General features: G+C 55.7%; 1 protein-coding gene across 4 annotated transcripts in view; it reads right to left on the bottom strand.

Annotated features, from left to right (window-relative positions):
• Positions 1 to 2,771: 2,771 nt before the first annotated feature.
• The window catches only part of Slc45a4 (solute carrier family 45 member 4), a 68,419-nt gene continuing 47,461 nt past the window's right edge, over positions 2,772 to 23,729 (bottom strand). For 3 of the 4 annotated variants that reach the window (XM_078016627.1, XM_040293581.2, XM_040293582.2), the window contains exons 3-8: positions 11,012 to 11,200; positions 9,224 to 9,403; positions 7,708 to 8,759; positions 6,894 to 6,993; positions 5,735 to 5,946; positions 2,772 to 3,290 (exon numbers count right to left, since the gene is read on the bottom strand). In XM_078016627.1, coding sequence (XP_077872753.1) covers positions 2,925 to 3,290; positions 5,735 to 5,946; positions 6,894 to 6,993; positions 7,708 to 8,759; positions 9,224 to 9,403; positions 11,012 to 11,200 — 2,099 coding nt within the window. In that variant the 3' untranslated portion in view covers positions 2,772 to 2,924. Of the gene's footprint in view, positions 3,291 to 3,311; positions 3,490 to 5,734; positions 5,947 to 6,893; positions 6,994 to 7,707; positions 8,760 to 9,223; positions 9,404 to 11,011; positions 11,201 to 23,729 lie in introns of those variants that run through there. The other variant, XM_078016628.1, reaches the window with a different exon arrangement.

Below are 23,729 nucleotides of genomic sequence, written 5' to 3'. Positions count from 1 at the left end.
AACTTCCCCACGTGTAAGAGCCATCTTGCCAAAAGGTAAGATACTCAGTTGGCTCTTTACAGCACATAAAAACACCAATCAGACCAAGGCCACCCTACCCAGGGAGCCAACAGTGCTCAGCCACTGAAACCCCACGCAACCCTCGCAAGCACTCGGGGGCACAGCCAGGGGCCTGCCCGGCCCAAACCTGAGGGTGCTGCAGGCTCACTCCACACTGTGTCCTCAGCTCTGCCAGGGTCCCGTAGGCCCAAGTCTTTCAAGTTAAGAGGCCACAGATGGGGTGCCTGTGGGACTTGGCACTCCCACCTCTCCCCTGCTGCTGTGACCTGAGGTGTGGACGGCGCATGAGCGCCAGGCCAGCGTGTCCTCTGAAGCAGCAGGCCCAGCCAGCCTGCCCTCTCCTTGGCTCTTAAGACACAGGCTCCAATGCCCACAGCCTCAGGCTGGTGGGACTGCAGTCAACTCATCCCACAGGAGGGCCTAAGGGTCCTGTGCCCAGACCAGACCCACGCCCAGAGTTCAGGGATCTGGGTCACCCACGTCTACCTACCAGGGGAAACCGGAACTGACTCCACCAGTGACCCTAGGAACTAAGTACACTGACCAGACTCACAGGAACAGACTTTGGTCGCAAATATCTAAAGGGCTACAGCTCTGGAGCTCCAGCAGGTGTGAGCCAACTGGTGTCACCTACGAGCGGACACTGGCTTCCTTTCTGGTATCTCACAGTGGCTCTGATGAGGCCTGTGTGGGAACACAGACGTCTTCGGTTGTCAATTGAGATCACAGTCCAGTCAAGGCCAAGGTCAGAGGGCCAACATGGCAGGTGGTGGCCCCAAGCCTCCACCCGCACACCTTGGCCAGGCAGAGCTGCAGGTGAACCAGCTTCAGGTGGCACAGGTGACAGGGGCACAGTGCATGGCTTCCGATTAGACCCCAGGCTGCGCCTGGCTGTTCCACTTCTTGGTTCAGACCAGCCCCTGCCCGTCCAGCTTTCTCTGGCCCCCGTTTCCTAGTCACTAGGTGGGGAAGGACCAGCGGCAGCCAACAGCCAAGGCGGGATCTCAGGAAGGACCTGCTACAAGCTCTGAGCACTAAAGAGAATCAGGCTGCACAGGAGGGCCCCGCCAAGGATGCTCAGCCGAGGAGGAGCCTAGGAGTGCCCGTCACCCTGAGAGGGACAAAGCGCCCAGTAGGTAGGGCTTGGCTGGTGGGAGGGCTAACGATATGCCAGCGGCGCTTTCAGTAGTTGAGACCTTCCCCGTCCAAGCACAAGATTCACAAGGCCATTCTCAAGAGTTGGCACGTAGAGAAACCATCTGGGCTGGAAGCCTGTCCTTAGCTGGTGGAACGCGCCCTTACGCCCTGAGTACACACCTCATAAACAGGCACCAAACTGTTTCTTGTACACAAAACATAAAAGCTACAAAGTGCCACCAGTGGCAGGAGACATGGTAAGAGCAGTGGCCTGCTATGGACATTAAACAGCCATTCCTTAAGTACACAGAAAATTCAAGTAATTTATTTAAAAACTGCTTAGCTTCATCTTGAAATATATATATGTATAAATATGTGTATATATATGCTTTAGAATGATCATATTGCAGCATGATTCTCATGCATTTTAAAGTACTTTATTTAAAAAACAACTCGTGGCGACACGAGCATTACAAGGTCTGGCTCTGTCTGGGTGACTGCGGGGCTGCCCTCCTCCTCCTGACCTCAGTGAGCTCAGACCGACCGTTTCAAACAAGTGGACACGGCTGAGTTTTCCATAGAGATTGTGGTTGAAAACACTCCAACCACCGCAGCATTTGGTGACTGTTCTTCCCCACAGCCTGAGTTTTGCTGATTCGCTGAAACCAGGAATACCACGCTGAGCCGGGGGCCTTGAGAAACACACTCGCTGACCCAGGAAGAGACACTTGTTTCTCTCTGCACTGGTTCCACGTTCTGTGACGAGCGTCTCGTGACGAGTGGGTGAGCAGCAAAGAAGCCGCGAGAGTTCAGATGAGCTCCAGCAGGGAGTCCGACAGCAGGTGGGCCAAGGCCACCACCCACACACGCGAGGTAGTCTGGCCAGGGCTCCCAGCACATGGCAGAGGGGACAGAGGGCCCTGGGACTGACGATGGGAGCAGCCTGCAGGTGGCGGGCCTGGGAGGGCATGCCGGGGTCTGGACGCGGACACACACAGGTGCCAGCTGATCTGACATGGCCGCTCTGCCAGCAGCCACCACTGGGCCTCCCAGCTCGGGTGTGTGGCTGCCAGAGCGGGCAGTTTCCCAGCCCATGCTCACCCCAGGCACGATTCGTCAGACTCTCTGAGGACGAGATGAGATGCTGTTCTTCTAAGAAAACCACAGTTGTGAAGGAGAAAAATAAACTTTTAAAAATGCTCATAAAGAAAAATACTCTCCAACAGCTGGAGCACCAACAAAATGTGACAAGACCCGATGGACATCCACACCTGAGCGCCAGTGAGGGACGTCTGGTGTACGTTCCCGTCACCAGCTGCACTGTGATTTTCTGACATAGTATGACAAGATATGTTAAGGACGTCAGAGTTTCTGCATTTTCAATTATAATTTTAGAAATGCAATATCTTTTCTTCTAAATTGCTTATTGGCTATATTGTTTTACAATTTAAAAACATGCAGAATAATATACCTGCAGAATAAAAGAGCTGAAATTAAAAGATCTTTTTCAATTAAAAAAAAAGATTTCAAATGATTTTTTTTTTAATTGTGGAAAAAGTAATTAGTGTGATATCTTTGCCTAAAGAGCTCAAACCTACCCCTACAACTACGGAATTTCGACTGTTCTGAGAAGGACCTCTGCTTGCGCTGGCCTGGAAGCCCCAGTGAGGACATGGCCCAGCAGCCCCTGCCCACGGTCTCCGGCACGGAATATGCCAATGGAGTGCTCAGACCATAGACTCCGTCTCCACCAGCCCCTGCAGGCCCTCCTTCCGAGACAGCTTCAGGACAGTGGGCTTCTCACTGCCCCCGCGGCCTTCACCTTCCAGGGCAGGCGGGGAGGACAGAACTTTCTGCTCATCCTTGGCCTCCTCTGACACCTCTGGATAGATCACCAGGAACGTGGCCGTCAGGAAGCCCAGGAAAGAGCCCACAGAGGCCACCATTGGGATGACACGCACAGTTCCCACGGCATCAACCACACCCCCGAGGGCGGACGCCACCAGGATCTGGGAGATGTAGACCTGGCAGGAGAGGATGGCGCAGTCGATGCCAAACCCACGCTTCGAGTTCCCAGGGCTGTGGTGAACGTACTAGAAGAGAAGAGAATTCAGAGTGAGGGGTTCCGGGGAAGGGAGACCTGCCGGGGTTTCAGAGGTGTGACCTGCTGAGGGGTCTGCACACAGCCCTGCCTTCCTCTCAGCTTCCAGGCAGCTGCTCCTACCTGGGCCTCCCGCACCCCAGCTCTGACTCCGCACCATGCAGACAGGAGATGGGGGATGTTCTTGCTCCCTGGAGGGGAGAGGTGAGGAAGCAGCTTTGTCAGCCCCATCCATCAGAATACAGGCTCCCTGGGGCCCAGCCTCTAGTCCCAAGGAAGGTCAGCAGGGCTGACTCTGCCCACTCAGGTGGTCTCCAGTGAAGGCTGGAGGGCAGGGGCTCCGAGTCCATGCCAATGCTTCCCACAGCATTCTGAATGCACTGACACTTAGATCATACTAACAGGATATGGGGCTTCATCTGTTTCCTAAGATACAAGTGAACCCTGGTGCATAGACACTTGTGGTCACACTAAGTGACTACATATTCTGATGGAAGGCAAAGCAACCTTGATGTGTGTGTACCATGACTACAGAGGGAGGTTCCAATGTACCTTTCACAGAGTTAGTGGACAAAGGACGGAAGGGAACAGAAGAGCTCAACACACTCAGGGCACTAAGCACAGGACACACTTTCTTTCCAAGAGCATAAAGAATGTTTATAAACATTTGTGACACACTGGGCCACAAGGGGGGACTCAATTAATTTTAGGGGCTGAAGTCATGTAAGATTGTCTTCTGACCTTGAGGAATTACACTAGAAACTGGAAAATCCGCCATATGTCAGAAATTCATCAACATACTTCAAAATAATTCATGGTTCAAAACAGAAATCATCACAAAAATTAGAAAATCTTTTAAGTGATTGAAACTCAATGAATTACAACTTCCCAGAGTATAGCTCAAGCTGTGAGTAGAGGGAAATTAGTACCCTTAAGTGCAAATACTCAGCTCTAATCAAAGAAAGAAATTAGAAGATAGTAAATTAAATAAAAAAAAAATAACAGAAAGCAAAAGACCCGTAAAGAGCAGAAACAGACACAAAGTGAACACGAACCACAGAGGACCGAGGGTCCGAAAAGCTCCTGGAAACAGACTCCACTAATTCCCAGACAATATCAAAAATGGTAACGATGCTACTGCATTACATTGTAAGGAAATATTCTGAACAATTTAATGTAAATTATATTGGAAATTTCAGATGCAATGGATGAATTTCCAGAAAACCCTGACTTCTGTAGTGAGACGTGAGCACTCCTGGCTAGAGTTTGAACAAGAAAACAATGACAGCACTTGCACTCAGCCTCATGTTGGAGGTACTAGTCGTGACCAGAAGGCAAGGAAAAGAAAGAAAACATACCAAGGTTAGAAAGGAAGAACTAAAACTCTCATTACACACAGCTAATGTGGTTTTGTATGCAGAAAATCATGAGAATTCATAACAGAATAACATATATTTGTGCACAGGAGGGCTTGGCTCTGCCACGTTATCAACCGTTCCCAGGCGGATGCATATGGGTAAAGGCGTACTCAAAAGCTCAGAGTGGATGAAAAACAAATGGTTAGGAGAAGCCAAGACACTTCTGAAGAGCCAGAGTCGCTTCACTCAAGCCAATATGGCACCTGTCCCAGGAGAGGAAGATGACTGGCCAGTACCCAGCCACCTACGGGAGGACACACGGCTGTCTCTGTCCCCCACCTCAAGCCAGCCACAGGATCAGATGGGGCATGAAAGACCGTGAAGGCACAGGGAGGGGTGCTCACTACTGCAGTATCTCAAACAGCTCCAAACCGGAAGAACCCAAGTGCCAAGCAGGGGGCGTATCAGAGCCCATCAAGGCACGGGAATTAAGAGCACAGAGCTGCTGGCAATGCACTTGTCACAAGAAGGAGGTGAAAGAAAGAGGCCAGATGGGAGAGGACAGTGCTAGAGGTCAGGATCACGGTCACCTTCAGAGTGAGGGCAAGGAAGCCAGAGATTCTGGCTTGGATCAGATGCACCTATGCAGCTACTCAGTAAATCCACTTTGCTTGGACCACTGTACAAGACACTGGGAGTAAGCACAGTTGAGGCTCAGTAGGAGAAACGAGCACCTCCTTTCCCCCAGAGGTGTACAGTGCTGGACAGTCATGGTCCGCACCCATGCCCAGGTGTATGATGAACTCTGTACTAGGGCACATGACTATGCTTGATGGGTCTTTCGAGCAGGGCAGGGAGTGACCCTCCAGGGAGCACTTCCAGAAGCCTCGTGGCAGGACTGGCCTACAGTGCTGGAGGGACCCTGTGGCCAGAGACTGACCAGGGCAGGCAGCAGCTGAAGGCTTCTGGGAGTGGAGATGGACAGCACAGTCTGGGATGGGGTTGTCCTTGGCTGGAGTGTGGCTCCCTAGGCCTCCTTTTTGCCACCCCTACCCCAGCACCCTGGGGATGGACGTACCTCCTTGACTTCATGGTAGTGTCCCAGCAGGGCATAGGGGCAATAGGAGATGCTCATGGAGACAATGCCCATGGTGCTGATGGTGACCATGGCCACATAGACATTGGGGAACATGGCCATCACAGCTGTGCCTGCAGAGAAGCCCAGTGTCCCCAGCACGTAGATGACCTTGATGCTCAGGTCGTAGTTGTCCAGGTACTTCTGTAGCAAGGCTGCAGAGAGGGACCACAGGGACAGGGATGAGCTCATCGCTCCTGTCCTGTCTCCTCCAACATGGCTTCCTCCAGCTGAAATGGGGTCTGGGGTACAGGTACTGCCTGCTCCTGAATGCATCTGCACCCTTGGATCTGCCTGGCCCCCGGTGGCTCTGCACCTCAGCAAGGCCAGCAGCTGGCCCTTCCTACAGCTCTGGGCCTCCCTGACCTGCCAGAACCCTCTCTCGCCTGACCCAGCACTACTTTGTTCTCCTGACGTGGGCAGCCCAGGTCATCGTCTCAGGACCTTGCCTTACACCACCCATCCTGACCTGGTGGCTTAGATGACACCTCCTCCAGGAGGTGCCTCCCAAGCTCCTGAGAATTCCTCTACCAGAGCAGTGGCAACAGCTGAGTCACAGCTGCTCCAGTGCCTGGCTGACCTCGTGGCATTTACCTTAGCCACCCAAGTCCACTCGAGGCTGGTGTAAAGCTGGCCTGTTCCCCAGGGTTTAGACAGTATGGGTAGGCAAGGGGACCCTGACCATGATCATGTCTAGTCCCAGAGGTTGAGCTGAGCATGCTGCTCCTGGGGTGGGTGCCTGTCACCCCACCCTATCCATCAGGATAAAGCTGTGCCTGTAGGTAGAGGCCTCATGCTCATGACAGCCTGGACCCTGCTCCTCCTGCTGAGCCCTGGGCAGGAACCGGCAGGACCCAGGACAGCCTAGAAAGAGGTGCCGTCCATATGGACAGCATTGTGGGACAGCACAGACAGCCTCCAAGGGCTCTCAGAGACACCCCTTACTAGCACAGCCAACAGCAGCTATTCCCACAGCTTCTCACCTGCCCAGACAGAAGTCAGTGTCCCACAGACACCTGAGCCTTATGAGGTACGGGATCCCCTCATCTGACTGCTGAGAACTCTCTAGGGCTACAGCTTACCTGAGCTGGACACCTCTTACCTGAGCAAATAGCACCGGTAGCAGCGTAAATGACCAAGCCCCAGCAGCCCATCTTCACCCCAGCGTTGTAGGCGTGCCAGGCAGTTGAGTTGGAAGCGTCCTGTTCAGAAGGAGACTGGGTAAGCGGGGCATAGGCTGTGTGCTCAGGACAAAGGGGTGATTCTGCATTTCAACTGTGGCTGACTGTATTTCAGGAGGTGAGAAACACTCCAGAGCAAGGAAGGGCCCTCCCTGGTCCATAGGAGGTAAGAAGCGCTCCAAGCAAGAAGGGGGCCCTCCCTGGTCCAGTCTTCAGTGGGTCAGTGGTTTCGGGTCCCTCCTTGCCACATCTGACTCTGTAGCTCAGAAACCCAGGGGTGACCCTGCCCTCTTTAAGCCCCAGGTTAGACCTGAAGAGGAGTGGACATGTGGGCCTGGTGTGTGTTGAGTACTGAGGCCCTCCTGACCAGGTAGCAAACACATCACAGGGTGTGCCCCACTGGTACCACAGGGGCTGGAAGAACCACCAGCACAGCTGGCATGAGTGACGCCAGATGGTCACCTGAACTGCCAGGTTGGGTGAGCTTGGCAGAGGGCAGCAGACAGCTGAAGACAGCCTCACTTGGGCTTCTCAAAGTGCGTCTTCCTGGTGGAGTGCCAGGCAGGCATGACGGCTCTCGGGGCCCCATGGTGACCTGCTTCAGGCTTGCACAGCGCCTGGTCCATGTGGACAGGGCAGTGAGGGCAGGCTTGACAGAGGCCCTATTTTCCTTCTCAGCGTGCCACACTTCCTCCCCAACACCCCACGCTCCCAGCTGCCTGCCCAGGTGCTCACCTTGGGGTCCCCTTTGAAGATGACCTGGCCCATGAAGTCGGTGTAGAAGACGGCTTCAGCGATGACAGAGAACCAGGTGAGCAGGTGGCAGAGGCACAGCCGCTTCAGCTCCTTGGGCATCTTGAGCATGGACAGCCACAGCAGGCGCACGGTGGTCTCGCTCTCGCCCTCCTCGCTCTCTGTGTCCCCGCTGGAGGTGGTGGCCCCGCTCTGGTTCCGGTGCCGACACCGCTGCCGCTGCCTCTGCTGCAGGTCGTACAGGTCGCTCATGCTGCGGGACGGCTTGATGAGCACCACGGCGTTGGCCCGCCGGTAGCGGTAGCAGTGGGACCCAACCTTGCCATAGTAGGAGAAGGTGCTGGAGGCCTGCCTGCGGAATGCATGCCTCCGCCGCCGCATGGAGCCAGATGTGGCCGAGGGCTTCATGCCCACCCTCATGTAGCCAAGGGGGTCCCTGGGCGGAGAGCCACTTCCATTTGGGACTTTAACTTCATTCAAGTGATTATCAAGCAAGGTCTCGTCCTCCTTGGCCGTTTCCCTGAGGAACGTGGACAGGCGGGGCAGTGTGGCCTTCAGTAGCTCCTGGCTGGTGCTCCGGGGGGTGTTGGGGCAGGAGGTGTCATGGAAGATGGAGGGCTCGATGTCATGCAGGAAGAGCAGCTCAGGCTCCATGTCCAGCGCAGCATCCGGCACGTGTAGCACAGAGTCACTCTTACTGCGCACCAGGTCCACGTCCAGGTAGTCCAGGGGGAGCTCATGCTCCGACTGCACCTCGTCTGGGAACAGGGGGCTGCCGTCTTGTGCAAGGCCAGGGGTGGGGGCCAGGGCGCCACTGAGCCTGGTGCTGGGCAGGGCGGCCTCCTCCGAGCTGCGGTCCTGCTGTGGGGAGTACTGCTCCTCCTCGATACTGAAGACATGCAGGGCTACTGACACCGTGAAGACGATGGCAGCGAAGAAGAAAAGCACCTGGTTCTGTGTCCGGAACCAGCTGCCCAGGAAGGTCTGCGTCCAGTCCAGCCCGCCCAGCACATAGCCAATGGCCCCGCCAAGGCCTGGTGGGGAGAGCAGGGGTGAGCCAGTGACCACTGTGGCCCCCATCCCCAGGCCCACCCTGAGTGAGTCAGGATACAGGGGCTGGGATGAAGCACAAGATGGCAGCGGGGGCCGGGAGGGAGGGTCAAAACAGGGGACCCTGACTGTGCAACTGAGGACTAGGGTCTCCCAAATCCCTGCTTAATTAACTAAATGCAAACTACTCCCAGATCTGATATGGCCATAGGCTCAGGGTCCTCTACTGGATGCGTGTGGAACTGCCTGGTGGAGGGCAGAGATCAGCATGGGGCCTGCCCATCTGCCCTGTGAGTACGTCACCCCAGGCAGGACTGGCCTGACACTCTGTCCCCATTCCTGCCTCTTCATCCTGCTAGGGCTGCACACAGGGCAGCAGAGGCCCACCCCCTCCTGGAACCCTGGCAGATGACTGAGGGAGGCCGGTCTGCCCCAGGCAAGGCGTTACCAGCAGAGAAGGCATGGATGTTGAGGGCCATGTCCTGTTCCTCGCTGTCCACCACATCCAGCAGGTAGGCACGGATGGGCCCTTCGGTCGCATCAGCGCTGAAATCCAGGACCACCACTCCCAGCACTGTGAGAACGATGCCGATGGGCTGCCGGGTGGGGACATCACCAAGGGCCAGACCTGGACAGAGAATGGGGGGGTGATCAGACTGCAATACCTGCCTCGTTGGACTGGGGAGCGAGCGGTCCCCGCAGGGAGGCGGCTGGCACAGTGGGACCTCTCCAGAGCAAGAGCCTCGTTCTCTGGCAGACCCCTGGGAAAGGAAAGAGCTGCTTCTTCCCGCCGTGTGGCGTGTGGGGAGATTCTTCCAAAAGGCTCCTGGCCCTGTGCTTGAGCAGGAAGGGGAGCAGGCCGGGCTTACTGCACCACTGCTAAGGGTGGCCTCCTGCTGGGAGTGCCAGCTAGTGCCAGCTAAGCACTGCCATTTCGGCTTCTGTGAGAAAAGCATCTCCTTGCCCTTCTCAACAAGAACTGATACCGAAAGCCAGCCCCCAGGCCACCTGTGGCCCCGGAAGGCCAGCCCCCAGGGCCAGCCCACGGGCTGGAAGACCTCTGATGCATGCTGAGAGGGCCCCTCGGGCTTTTTGCCTCCTGCCTGTACCAGCCTGGCCCTGGAGGGTGCAGCCAAGAGGGACCCGAGTGGCCACGCACCCTGGTCCCAGTCCTATGGAGACATCGTGAGCCTGCAGGAAGCTCCTCAGGGGTCTACCTTGACCCAGAGATCAAACTGCCCTCCTGTCCCCGATGCCTGACCAGCCAAACTGGGCCTCATGTTCCCATGAAAAAAGCACACCCTCCTGTATGAGGATCGGAGGGCATGGGGTGGGATTGAAGCCTGGGGCCCAGGACTGGCCCCACAGCACTGTTCGGCCAAATCTGGACAAATTGGTCCATAGGGGGCACAGAAAACGGGGTTTCTGCCAGGAAGCACCCCACTGGCCTCAGACTGCAAACAGAGACAGCACCCAGGTTGAGGGCTGGAGCTTCTGTGCTGGCTGTGTTTGGCTATATGTGATGGGGCTGTACCCCAGACATGGCCCAGGAAAGCCACCCTGCTATCGGAGGACCTCCCTGCTCATGGGAAAGGGGAGGCTAAGCCCAGAGCCAGCAACAGGTATGGGAGGCAAGCGGCCCCAGGTTATTTGTACCAGGCCTGGGCTGGCTGGAGGACACTAGGCTCAGGAGGTGGGCAGGACCAAGCCCACAGCCCTACCTGCAGCCAGGCCCATTGAGTCAGCAGCCCTCCTGCACCAAGGTTCCTGGCCCCGCACCCGACCTCAGGCGAGGTTCTCTCTCCTTGGGCGTGCACAGGCACCTCCACCTCAGGATGTGCGGGGAGCTCACTACCCCATTTGACAAATGCCCTCAAGGCAAACACACTTTCCCACACATAGTTGCTTTGATTAAAAACAAAACCACCACCAGTAAAAACAGCACGTGAGAGCCTGAAACAAAAAACAAGTATCAGACCAGCTCTGGACTCTTTCAACACCAACTCTGAGAAAAGGAGAACAAAAAGAGAAGAGATAATTACTGAAATAAGCTGGAAACAGGACGTCGTGTCAGATACGCATGAAAAACAAACGGTCGGTGGGCAGGAAGCCTTTCCCTGTGAGCAGGTTCCTCTAGCTTTCCCACAAGGCGGCTCCAGCAGCCGCCTGGGCCTGGCCACCGCCAGGGGGCCAGAGTGAAGTCCCAGGTCTGCACAAGGTACGCAGCAGCACTCACCTATGGCAGAGCCGTTGAGGAACAGCGCTACGCCCACGAGGACGCCCACGCAGAGTGCCAGGATGAAGGGCCGGCGTCGGCCCCAGCTCAGGGTGCAGCGGTCGCTGGCCGAGCCGATGAGCGGCGTGAAGAGCAGGCCGAGGACAGGGCTCAGGAACCAGGTGAGACTGTAGTACTGCTCCGGGAGCCCTGGGGGAACACGTGGTATGAGGTGGGCGTGTGCCCACGTGCAAGGTTCCTAGGGCACACCTCCTCCTGAGGGAGGCCAGGTGAGCCAGGGGCCTTGGCATGGGTGACCAGGCCTGTAGGGCCCCACCTGCTGCATACAGTACCGGGGCAGCACACACTGGGAGTCCTTGTGGTCCGACTGCGTGCTGCAGGTGCTGAGGCAGCATGGCCTGGGCAGACGCTCCAAGCTGCTGGTGCTGCCAAGTGCCAGAGGGCTGATAAAGGCCCTCTGGGCACCAGAGGTGGCACCACAGTAGGCACAGACTCTGGCTTCTTCCTGAGAGGCACACGAGGGGGACACATGGGCTGCCACTGGCCACACCACCCCGACCACCCTTAACGATGCTCAGGTTAGGAAACCTCTCTGAAATAGCTCTTGACCAAACCTACTTAGAGTGAGGCTAAAAACTCAGAGAATGAGAAACACATCACCCCCACAGACTGTCACAGCTTCATGACAAGTGTCGAGTCCAGATTTCGTCCCTGTGCTCAGTACCTCCCTGCTTCTCTCAATGGGTCCTGCACCCCTGGTGCAGGCCTCCAAAGAGCTGGGGTACCCTCTAGCACCCCATTGGCTCTCACGTTCATGCCAAAAAGAAGCACTCACCTGTCACTGTTCAAACTCCTGTTCAGGAGGCCCCACACCCACTTCCTGCCCTGCCTGCAGCATCGTCCACCCTGAGCACTGGGTGCACTTTGGAACACCCGAGACACCATATGCACTGCCGACAGGCTGTGGCTCCCTGGAGATCCGTGACAGCTCACCTGCAGCCCTCTTCCCTCCCAGCCTGGAGCCAAATGACACCCACAGAGAAAAAGGCTTGCTGACCCAAACCACACAGAGATGCTGGCCAGGGAGTGTCAGTCTGCCCTGTGCAGAAGTTACCTCTCTGCTCAGCCTCCAATAGCCTCAATTCCTTTTCTAAGACTCCTACTCTGTCCCTGCCATGCTGCTCAGGGACCCGTTAACCAAACTCTGATCCTGTCTTGGGCTGTGGCTGGCCAAGCCCTCAGTGCAAATCCTCGGGTGCCCTCCACTGTGAGGCCTTGCAGTGTGGTCTGTTACCAAGTCCCTTCTGAGACCAGGTTTTCCACAAATCAGACCTTTCCCAGTGAGACTGAAGTGCCACCTAAGGGACCCTGTGGCTCCATCAACCTGGACACACACACACCTGGCACATCAGTGTGCAAGTTACAGCAGACGCATTTGTTTGATGCTGGTCCAGCTACAGGAGATGAGCAGACATGAGGGGGACCTGTTGCATGTCCCCCTGGGTAACAGCAGCAGGCCTGGTGCTGGGCCTGGCCTAGGCAGCCTCCAGCCCCCAGGCCACCACGTTGGCTGAGAAGCCGGCCGTGGAGAGATGTCATATGACTGTGCTGCTCAGGGTGGCTGACAGGGTTGGGAGGCCACACCATTCAGCCAAGGGAAGAGGGGTGGACAGGGGAACTGGGCTGTGGGCGAGGCAGGAGCGGGTACCTGAGCCCATGGAGGGTGGGGCTGTGGGGTCGCGGTCTTCAGAGAGGGGCACAGGCAGTCCGGCAGGTGCTCTCTCCCAGCAGGTTGACAGAGCAGGCTCTGAAGGAACAGTCCTGCCGAGCCTGTGTGCCCCACACGCTTGCCCCCATATCAGGGACAGCTTGCTCCAGTCAGGGCTGTGCCTGGGCCCGAGGAACACACTGCTCCTCCTCACACTTCTAGGTGTGTGTGGCTGGTAGGAGGCTGCCCAGGGGCAGGGGCAGGGGCAGGGCTCCAGTGTGGGCTCTTCAGGGCCCAGCTGCCTGTCATCACTTGTGCTGCTGGAGGAGCCCACAGGCGCACCCCAGTCTCAGCTGCTTCTCGAGAGCTATGGCTAGCAAATTCTGCCATCTATTTTTGTGTGGCCTTCCAGTTAAGAATGGAGTTACATTTTACCAAGTTGAAAAGATCAAAGTAAAACTATTTCCTGACATAAAAAGCTATGAGATTCAAAATCTGGAGTCCCCAGGTTAGACGCTGCAGTTTGCCGCCAGCCCGTCGGCTCCCCAGCTGCACTCTGTCTGGAGGCCCTTCACCTGAAGGTGACAGCCACCCCGCTGAGGCACCCCTGTGCCAGCTGGGTCTTCACCAGTCCCCCTCTCACGGCACTTTTTAAATACATGGTATATATTATTTTTCTATGCACCTTTGTTGGCATATTCAGTTTACTTACACTTAACATAATTATGATTAGGTTGGAGTTAGGTCTACCATTTGCTATTTGCTTTCTGTCTGACCCCCCTTGTTTCTTTGCTTCTCTGTTCCGACTTTCTTTTGATTAACTGAATATCTAGGCAAATTCCAATATACTATAGCCTTCAGCGGTAGGTACTTTTAGTGATCACTACAGATATTATCTATCAAACACTTACAGTCCACTTAGTGAACATGATAACATATAACACAAACCCCACCATATGCTTTTGCTTTTACCAGTTGTATCTATTCTAAAGGAATCCAGAAGAAACAATCGTATATACCTACACATTTCACCATTTGCAGGACAACTCCTTCCTTCTTGAAAGATCTGTTTCTTTGTACCTGAAGACGCTTCTTTGGTTTATTTGGCATTCCTTAAAAAGCATCTGCTGATGCTTTTTTTCAGATTTGGACTCTTAAATCTCCTATTGCATTTTTATTCTTGAATATTTCTGCTGGATACAGAGTCTGGGCTCCAACTCTCTTCACCGAGAACCCTGAGGAGGGTTCCCAGTGGTTCAGCTCCACTGTGTCATTCAAGGAGGCTGTGGCGGTCCTCGGGACTGTGTCCTGCTCACCATGCGCCGGGCTGCTCTCCAGAGCCTCCTGCTGTTGCTGCTTCTCAGCAGTGTGGCTCTGATGGGTCTAAGGAAGAGGTGCTTGACACGTACCGTGCTCGGGCTCGCCCGCTGGACTTCACGAATCTGTAGATTTACAACTCTTACAATGTTGTGATGATCTGTTCTCTATTTCTCCTATTCTACGACTACAATTATAGACGTATCATACGTGGTTATATACATACGTCACATAGACTAACTCTTTGATACTGTCCCTGTTTCCTCAAGCTCTCTTCATCTCTCTTTACGATCTTTATTCTCTGCCCTTTGCTGTGGATGATCTCTACTGAGGAATCTTTAGGTCTCCTGTCTCCAATCTGCTCTTAATCCTACTGGTTAACTTTCAATTTGGATGTAGTATTTTTTGGTTCTCGAGTTTGTCAGTTTCCCCTCTTACACTTGTTTCTGTGCTAGAATTCTATGTCACGAGCATGTTTCCCTTCATGTAACAACCAGTCACATGGGCCTCCTGACAATCCCAATCTTATCCTCCCCTGGGGTCAGTTTCCCTTGCTGCCTTTTCTCTAAAGTAAAGAGACATTTCTTTTTTATTTTTTCAGTCCTTTTTCTTTGTGCCTAGAAATACTGTGGGGCTGGGGACATAGCTCAGTTGGCAGGGTGCTTGCCTTGCATGTACAAGGCCCTGGGTTCAATCCCCAGCACCACAAAAAAAAAAAAAAAAAAAAAAAAAGGAAAAAGAAATGCTGAATTGTGCCCTAGACATTGTGAACAGTGTGTCACGAAGACTTCATACTCTTGTTATGTTCCTTCCAGGACTATCGATATTTCTGCTGTACACAATTACCCGAGCTGGACTCAAACTTCAGAGCTGTTCTCCCTGCAGAGTGAGACGGCAGAACTCCGTGCAGTTCTACCAGCTGCAGCTACGCAGCCTGAGATCTGGCGATGAATGTGCACAGGCCATTCAGGAAGCAAACAGAGCCACAAGCAGTGAACACGCGAGGCTTGGGTCCCTCCCTGTGTCTTTGGTTCCATGAGACAGGAAGAGGGCTGGCAGCTGCCATGTCTTCGCCACCCTGTGGCACGACTAAGGAATTTTCAGGTCAAGTTGGAGAGAGAGAGACAGACAGACACACCGGTCAGCCCATACCATTCCCTTCTTCCAACTGCCCCTCCTCTTCCAGGTCCTGGCCCTCTGTTGTGACTCCACTGCCTTTGGGGAGTCGTTGTGTACATCCTGTCCACAGTCTGCGCCCGTTACCTGTGGGAGGGCTACTGCAGGTGCTTCTCTGGGACCTCTGGCTGCCTGACCCTTGGCAGCCATTATTGGCTCATGGACTCTGTGTCGTGGCCATCTGCCTTCTGCCCTGCTTTGTCACACTGCAAGCTGCAGAGAGAGGCAACCAACATATCCTGTTCCCTCAAACCAAACTGTGTCATGCAGCAACTACCAGCTCTCTCTGCATGCCACGCTGCCCTGACCTTCCGACTCAGGGTAACTGGTAAGTGGCCAGCAGGTAGGGTGAACTGCAGTCACTGACACAGGCCAGAAGGGAGACTGGTGGCAGGGACAGCTCTCCATGACCTACTGATGGTGATGATCTTGTGATAGGATTTACAGAGCCTGGTCACGTGTCACTGTGTTCTCACAATCACCACTGAGGCTTATATTACGGTTCCTGATTTTCTGGTGAGGAGAGGAAGGCTCAGAGAGGTGACCTGCTGACATGGTGACAGTCCAATGAATGGCCTGACAAAGAAAATCCGCCAGCACCCACGATCCCAACACCCCTTGTCATCTCTGTGTGGGTGCAGCCACCCGAGAGGCAGCAGCAGCACCAGGACTGGTTCAAATCTCGAGCTGGGGTCTGGAGACAGGTCTGTTACCTCCCCTGTTACACCTGGGCCAACTGGCCAACCTGGCACCTGCTACCAGCTTTGCTACTAGCAGGTCTCAGGGCTGGAAGCCTAGGCTCAGGAAGTGGCTGGGAAGGTAGGTGTTAAGGCAGAAGGAGGGCAAGCTGTCACCAGGAGGATGGGCATAGACACATGCCACTCATCCCCTTCCCAGTGAACACTCTCCATGTAAGAACAGAGATGCACCAGGCTCCCTGGCAGAAGCTCCAGCCAACTTCAGCCTCTCAGGTTGAGGTCAGTAGGGTGGAGGGAGACCACCAGGCCTCATACCTGGAGAAGTGAGCTACATGCCTCTGTAGGGCCATGGTCAGCCATGAACACTCTTGGACCAAGCATGGACACACATAGGGCCTAGCCACAGGGGACTGTCCATAACTCATCTTCTTGAGTGTGTGCAAGGCCCTGTGTCAGCTGGACTCATGCAGAAGCCCAACTGTAAGGACAGGCAGAGGGAACCTGCCACTGAGCCCCACAGAAAATGTCTGGGGGTCATCATTAGACCCCTCAGAGCCCTCGGGTCGACTGCCCCACGTTCCTCTCCTCAGAGACTCTTTCACTGCAGGCCAACGGGTCGGCTCAGGAAGTAGTGGGAGTCGCGGCATGAGGGACAGACACCCTGTGCTCTGCTGAATAGCTGCAGCTGCTTTTCAAAGCTGCAACCACAGGAAGTCAGGGAGACTGAGGCACAGAGGCCATGGCTTAGCACCCACTCAACCCAACACATGGCGGGGGTCAGATGCAGCCTCCCCAGGGCCAGTGGCTCTGTTCTCAGTCCACCCACATGCCGCACCCCAAGGCTGCTCTCCAGAGGCTGTCCCCAAGGGCAAGAGGGTGCTGGGGCGAGCCTGCCTGTGGGTGTGTGCTTCTCTGGGCAGAGCCCTGCACTGACCTGCAGCTCTGGCTGGGAGGGATGCGGGTGGCTCTAGGCACAGAGTTCTCAGATGGGAGCTGGAAAGCTCACCACTCTTCTGAAAATAGGGCTGAAACTAGAGAGTGTTTTATGATTGGGCAGCAGTGGCCAGGGATCAGGGAGGCAAAAGGAGATTGCAGGTGTGGGCCAAAGCTCCACGCCCCCAGGGAGAATGCTCCCAGTCACCAGCTACATCCGGCCTGGTACTGATGGCTCCAGGGGATGCACAGACCCACTGGGCACCAGCCTGCCTTCTCCAGCTCATAGCAAGCCTGATGCCCAAAGGGCAAAAAGAGATGGCCTTGGGGAAAACCACCTTCCAGGCCTTCAGCTCCCTGCTCCTACCCCACCTGCTCACTCGGCCAGCCATTACTAACTGCCGTGGCCTTGAGCCTTTGGGCAGAGTCCTCGCAGGCTCACCAGCTCACCTGGGCCCCAGAAGAGGCAGAGGTCCTGGGGTGGCCTGCTCAGGCCACCTCTCTCCTCCTGTCCTCAGCCACCCTCCCCTCCCCTCCTCACATGCCCCCATCTGTGTCTCTGGCTTGGTGCTTTGATCTGCTGAGCAGCATGTGCTGGCACCTCCACCTGGGGGCTGCTTCCCCCTCTCTCAGTCCTGACCCTCACAGTCACCCTGCTCTGCCCTGCCCTGCCCTGTCAACCAAGCTCTCTTGTCAGGCCACCAACCTAGGAGGGCCTCCTCAAGGCCAGAGCTGCTGAAGACCCATGCTCAGAGCCTTTGGCAGCTCCTCCTGGCCTGATGTTATAAATAACTTTAACACACAAGGTGGAGGGCCCAGATTAGATCTTCCCAAGCCTTGTGTCCTCAGAGCCTGGTCAGACGCAACAGCTTAGGGGCTTCTCCTGTCCACCCTTCCCCTGCCCCTTGGGCACCCAGTCTACTTGGAACAGCATCACCGTATTGAGACAACAGGCCCTGGGCAGGTCTGCTCCAGCAGAGGTCACACCAAGCCTGCTGGGCATGAAGACACCTGCTGAGGCACACACTTTGCTTCCCTTCAGTGGATACAACACTGCTTGGTGGCAGGCTCGGTCCACTGTTGTAATCCCACCATGTTGGAGGATAGCTTATGGAAGAGCTGGAGACCAGCCTGGGCAAATGAGACCCCATCTCAAAATCAAATCAGCCAAGTGCCGCAGCGCATGCCTGTCATCTCAGCAACTTGGGAGGCTTCAGTAGGAGGACTGCAGATGAGCGAGATCCTGTCTCAAAATTAAATGAAAAGGGCCAGGGATTTGCTCAGTGGTAGAGTGCTTGCCTAGCAAGTGGAAGGCCCTGGGTTCCATCCCAAGCACTGCACAAAACAAACACACCCAACTACGGGCAGCCAACCAACCCCTTGGGCATACAGGTGCTACTTAATCTGCTTGAGCCTATCACAGACGAGGTGTCTAGAAGAGGAGACCAAAGTAGGGGTCACAGTACTGCCAACCATGTGGCCTGGTTCCCTAAGCACGTGGCCCCCACCCTGAATGGGCCTCACCTCCCTAGCAGCCCACTAGCTCCTGAGGGCTGGCCATGCAGCCAATTCCTCTGTGCTCAGCAAAGCTGACTGACAACAGTGTGGGGTCGAGCCATGCCAATTCGACCCCTAACTCTCCTCCCCGGAAGGAGTGTGATGCCTGAGATGAGAGCTCTTTACCATGGCAACAGACACAGGTTACTGGACACCTATGGGTGGGCTTGTGGTCTCCTAGGTGTTGCCTTGGGGTAAGTAAGACACTACCAAAGCCTAAAAACCATGGCTGGGTGAGGCAGGCACCTGGCACAGCCAGGGCTCCGGCAGGAAGGCTGAAGGACTTGGGTAGTACAGGCTGGAAGAGGGGTTGGGCCCAGGCCCACAGAGCAGCAGGGGCGGCCTCTCCCTTCTCCCAACTCCCCTGGAAGTTCTTTCCAGGCTGCCAAGGGTCAGACCAGCAGGAAATGAGGGCCTCTGCTCCAGAGCTACCTGCCACTGAACTAACAAGTCCCAGGAATGGGACAGAGCCCACAGAGCTGGCCAAGTGACAGGGTGACAGCTCTCTTTTGTTTCACATGTTGGCAAGAAAAATAAACACTTCCCATCACGTCTCCAAGGCAGCCCTGGATGAGCGAGCCCCCTGCACCTGCAGAGCCCCCTGCACCTGCCGCAGGCTGAGATGCCCCAGGGCCCAGGCTGAGACACCCCAGCACCCCCCTGGGCCGCTCCCAGGCCGTCCCCATCCCCCCTGCAGGCTAAGATGCCCCAGACAGGCAGTTCCCAGCAAAGCGCCGCACACAACGCCGGTCCCTAGTAAATAACTCTTGTTTTTTCCAGGCAAAAGCTGAACAACAATGGTGGGACCCGGAAGGCTCCCCGTTCACAGGAAACACTCACTGTGTCACTGTGCGTCGGCGGGCTGTGTGAGGTCACTGCGACGCTCGGGTCACGTGGGGCGACTTCTATTCACAAGGGCACTTTTGATAAACTGGTGCTTTTGAGGGGGAGGGGGCTGGGAAAGTGGCCTATAAATGTTAACAAAAGGTCTGGGATGGGAATAGGAACTCACGCTCTTTCACTCAATAGCCAAAGCCTGCCATGTCCAGATATGCTTGTATTCTCAGACAAAAATTCACGATAGCAGCCTCGTGAGAACCGGTCCTCCATGGGAACGGCTCTGCATCCTCGAGTGACCTCAGGCCTGCCACTCAGTGGAGAAGCCAAGCCCAGGTCAGGCTGCCAGGGGTGCAGCCCACCCCTTACCAGGCCCAGAACCCAGGATGATGGGTGATGGGGCCTTGACGGGTAGGGGCCCTGCCGTGAGGAAGGGACACCTCCAGCTGTGGGGGGGCACAGGGCTGCAAGGAGTGCTCTGGAGAGGGGTCAGAGTGGAGGAGGGACACCCAGGTGGTGTCTCCCAGCCCCATTTCAAACACTGTATTCCCAGAGACGGGAGGGGAGGGACTGCTGCCAGGCTATTTTGTAAGTCACCTCTGTATCCCTGCCTGCCACCCACCAAGCCTTCCTAGACGTCTACAATCCTCAGAGTCCTATGGGACCAAGGGCCAGGGTGAGGGTGGGCCCTGGATTGCCTCCCTGGGCTTTCCCAGGAGTGGAGTAGTTAAATCTTAGGATGAGCGACCAGAAGCCCCAGGGCCAAGGAGGCGACCCCATCACATCACTCTACCATTCTAGATTCCCTGGGAGCAATGAGCAACGGTGACATGGAGAGTGGCCCAGGGGACAGTGGGCCCAGTCTTATGAGGCCAAAAAGGTCAGAAGGTGGAATCCTGGGACCCCCGGTACCTCCCCAGGTCTGCTCCCTGCGGGGGTGGAATGGTCCAGAATGGTCCTTCCTACCTTTTTTAGTGTGCCCCCTCTTTGCCAGGTGACAGGCTGTAAGGCATTCCCATGACCTTGGGGAGCCTTGCTTTCTTCTCTGTTACTTGGGGAAGTGCCCGATTTCCAAGGACCAAGTCACACGAGGAGTCTGACACATAGGAACTCCCCAACAATGCTGGTGTGAGAGTTCCTCATCACACTTGCCACTGGGGAAACAGATAAAGGGCCCTGGGACAGGCACAGGGACTCACCAAGAGCAGGAAGGAGCTGCTGCACCAGGCGACACTGGGGATGGTGAGATGCTGGTGGGGTGTGGGGAGCTGAGACAAAGAAGGAGCTATCAAACGGCAGAGGACCAGGCAGGAGGCAGGAGAGGCCTCCCTGTCTGCCTCACTAGAATTCTGAGGCACTCCTGCTAGCCAAGGACCCAGGGCCGGCATCCATGGCCTGGTGATGAGGAAGACGGCATCAGGGGAGGCAGAACAGGAACAGTGTGAAGAGAGTCAGGACCTTTGCAGGTGGTATCAGCACCAGGAAGGAAGTGCAGCCAACTCTACCTGTGTGAGCACAGGTCTGGTTCATTGGGCTGAGTGTCACAGGCCACTCTGCACATGAACCCTGTTCATGGCACATAGTTGGGATCCATGGCCATGTGGTCCCAAGGACCCATGGGAAGGCAACGGGAACAGCCTGGGGGTGACTCTTGTTTCTCCCTGAGGTTTGAGCCAAGACTTCTCAGCTTTCTGTCTAGGTTCCTAGAAGTACTTCCAGCCCTCCTCAAAGATGACCTTTCCTTTCACATGCCTGAGGCCTAGGGCCACCTAGACAGGCAGGGACCTGAGGTAGCTTGATGAGAAGGGCACAGGTGTGCTTCTTGAGGGACGAGCAGACTGGTGGAGGGGAGCCATGGGTCCAACACAGGGCCAGCAGATGGAAAGTGGCTGTGTCAGGCCAGGGCACTACCCTGGTACCCCAGGCAGCAGGAACGCCTCAAAAATTTCTGGTCCATCAGATGCGAGGCAGGGTGGGGCATAACGCTAACAATGCCTACTGGGAGGGCTCAGAATACTGGGATCAGAGGACCTACCAAGTCACTAAAGATCAGGTGCCAGGTAACATGGATCAAAGACCCTAGAACAGCTATAAGAAGCCACTCCTGGAGGGCAGCCAGCTACCCTGAGCTGGGCAGCAAGCTGGGCAGCAAGCTGGGCAGCACTCAGGGCAATAGCAGGAGGCCAAGAGTGGAGATGCACATCTTTGGAGCAAGACTCCCTGGTGCACAGGAACAGGCCTGAGGACCAAGGAGGGTCCTCCCTCAGCAGACAGGCCAGCACCCAGATGCAACCTGCAGAGTCCAGTGCAAGATGGAAATGGTGCAGGAAATCAGACCCCCACCTGGATGCTCTGGCAATGAGAATTGATTTTAGTTTGCAAACCTGTTGGCTTGCTGAGACCAGGGACTGGCATGCAAGGACAAATGGCCTGAGCATCTGAAAATTGCAGTTTGCTCACAGAGGACCAGCTCTTCTTCCCTCCGTGGGAGCTGGACAACAGTGCTGGGTAACCAGCAGCCAAGGGGCTGAGGGCAAAGGGCAGCAGCAGGACAGCAGGTGCCAGGCACTAGGCCAGGGTCTCCACTCACCCTGCCCCGCCTTGCAGATGGCATGTCCAGGTGAGCTTTAAAGTGAGGGGGGCTGAGCTTCCAGAAGATTCTGTCACGGCCAAGGTCACATAGCTACTAGAGATGGAGCAGGTAGGAACCCAAATCTGCCCTCCACACTTGGGTTCTGGGAATCTCCCTAATCTGTGTTCCAACTCTGGGGGTATAGGGCTTCGCATCCATAACCGAGGACAAGAACACAGCAAATGCGTCTTTTACCCCAAGATGTTACCATTTGAAGAGGGACAGCCAGAAACCCAGGCACCATGCTTGCACAGTGTTATATATAGTTCTGATTCCAACAAGTGGCCAGAGACCCCCAGGGGTGCTTGATGCCGTCTTCACATGACAAGGCCAAGTGTGGCCTCCAGGACAAGTGCACGGACACTCTACTGGTCGCAGGATCTCCTGCACAGTGCCATGGTCCCAGTGGTGTAAACACTCCCGTGGCCAACTTCAACCACCGAGGATGTCACCGAGCAAGGAGCTGAGGAGGGTGGCAGCCAGAGTTCCACTGACAGGATGCAGCAGATGACCTTGCCCTGGGCATGGGCAAAGGCTGCTGATCAGGAAGTAGGGAATCCTTACCACCTTTGTTGCTAACACAATTCAAACTGGTGAACACATAATTTAGTTTTTAATAACAGATATGTCAGCAACCACCCAAAGGGCTGCCCCTGGCCAGTTGGTACCAGCCAGTTCCAACTCAGAGTAGGGTAAGGGAGCTGGAAATCCCAGGATTCAGAGATTACACCTTGCCCTTCCGCAAGGAGTTTCTGAGGTAGCTTGAGAATGCTTTTGAATTGGAACTAGCAAGGGAGTGGAAATTAGGAGGACTAAATTCTTACTAACGGCTGCTGTTGCAGTTCACCCCCAGCCTCATCTGCCTCCATGGCACCTCTGCTCTCAGGCACCCCCACTCCTGCCTTCTTGCTCTCTGGGTGCAGGGCCTCAGCAGGGAGGGGCTGTGGGTCCGCTGATGGGTGAAGCTGTCCTGCGAGGCTGTGCAGGCCCCTGAAGGAGCAGGCACTGTGGTCTGGACTCTCACCAGCGCTGTGAGAACTGCAACCTTGGAGCTGCTGAGACCACGGTGGACAGCCCTTGGCACGGGGCTGCGGTGTCAGGTCTATTGGGGTTCTCTCCCTGTGGGGGCCTGATGTGCCCAGCATGGTCAGGAGCATGGGAAGCTGGCCTGGGAAGCCGGCCTGGTGGCCCTGTGAGAGGCAGCGGCTGGTAGAAAAGCTCATATTCTCACTTTTCACCCACTGGCTGGGGCCCCAGGCAGGTCACTTTCCCTTCCGCTTTGATTCTGACCTCAGAGAGGTCGCCTCGTCTTGTCGCAGCTTTGTAGGCCTGAAAGGGCCAGTGTGCAAAGTGGCTCCCTGCCCCATCCTGACACTCAGCTCTGGGTGCTGCTTGAGTCCTTCCACCCGAATGGGGTCTTGGGTGTTCTAGCGGCACATGCCCCCACACAGGGTTCCAGAGGTGGGCAGGAAGTGCCGGCCTGTCAGCTCTGTCGCAAATGGACAGCTTGCTCTAGGTCATTCTCCCGCCTCAGGGCCAGGATCCTCACCCCGCACAAATGTGGCAGTGGTCTGAGAAGACCTATCAGCCAGCCCACACACTGCCAGACCATCTCCCTGAGAACCAGCCCCGATGACCACAGGCCTCTCCCCAGGGCTCAGCTTGCTTCCAGCATGGTGGTATCTCCTGGGTGTGAACCCACCTCCTAGGAGCACTTTACCCCAGGCTTCTGCTCACCACTGGGCAGGCTGTCCCTGGAGGGGCATGCCCCTGCCGGTTTGCCCTCCAGGGGGACAGGGTGTGTCTGGCAGCCGGCAGCTGCTTCCTAACAGGCTCTCAAAATGCGTGCTGCAAAAGGAA

Source organism: Ictidomys tridecemlineatus, chromosome 7 (genome assembly GCF_052094955.1).
Source record: "Ictidomys tridecemlineatus isolate mIctTri1 chromosome 7, mIctTri1.hap1, whole genome shotgun sequence".
Classification (NCBI taxonomy): domain Eukaryota; kingdom Metazoa; phylum Chordata; class Mammalia; order Rodentia; family Sciuridae; genus Ictidomys; species Ictidomys tridecemlineatus.
The sequence above is the reverse complement of the archived record's forward strand: the minus strand, read 5'-3'. Positions and strand labels throughout refer to the sequence as shown.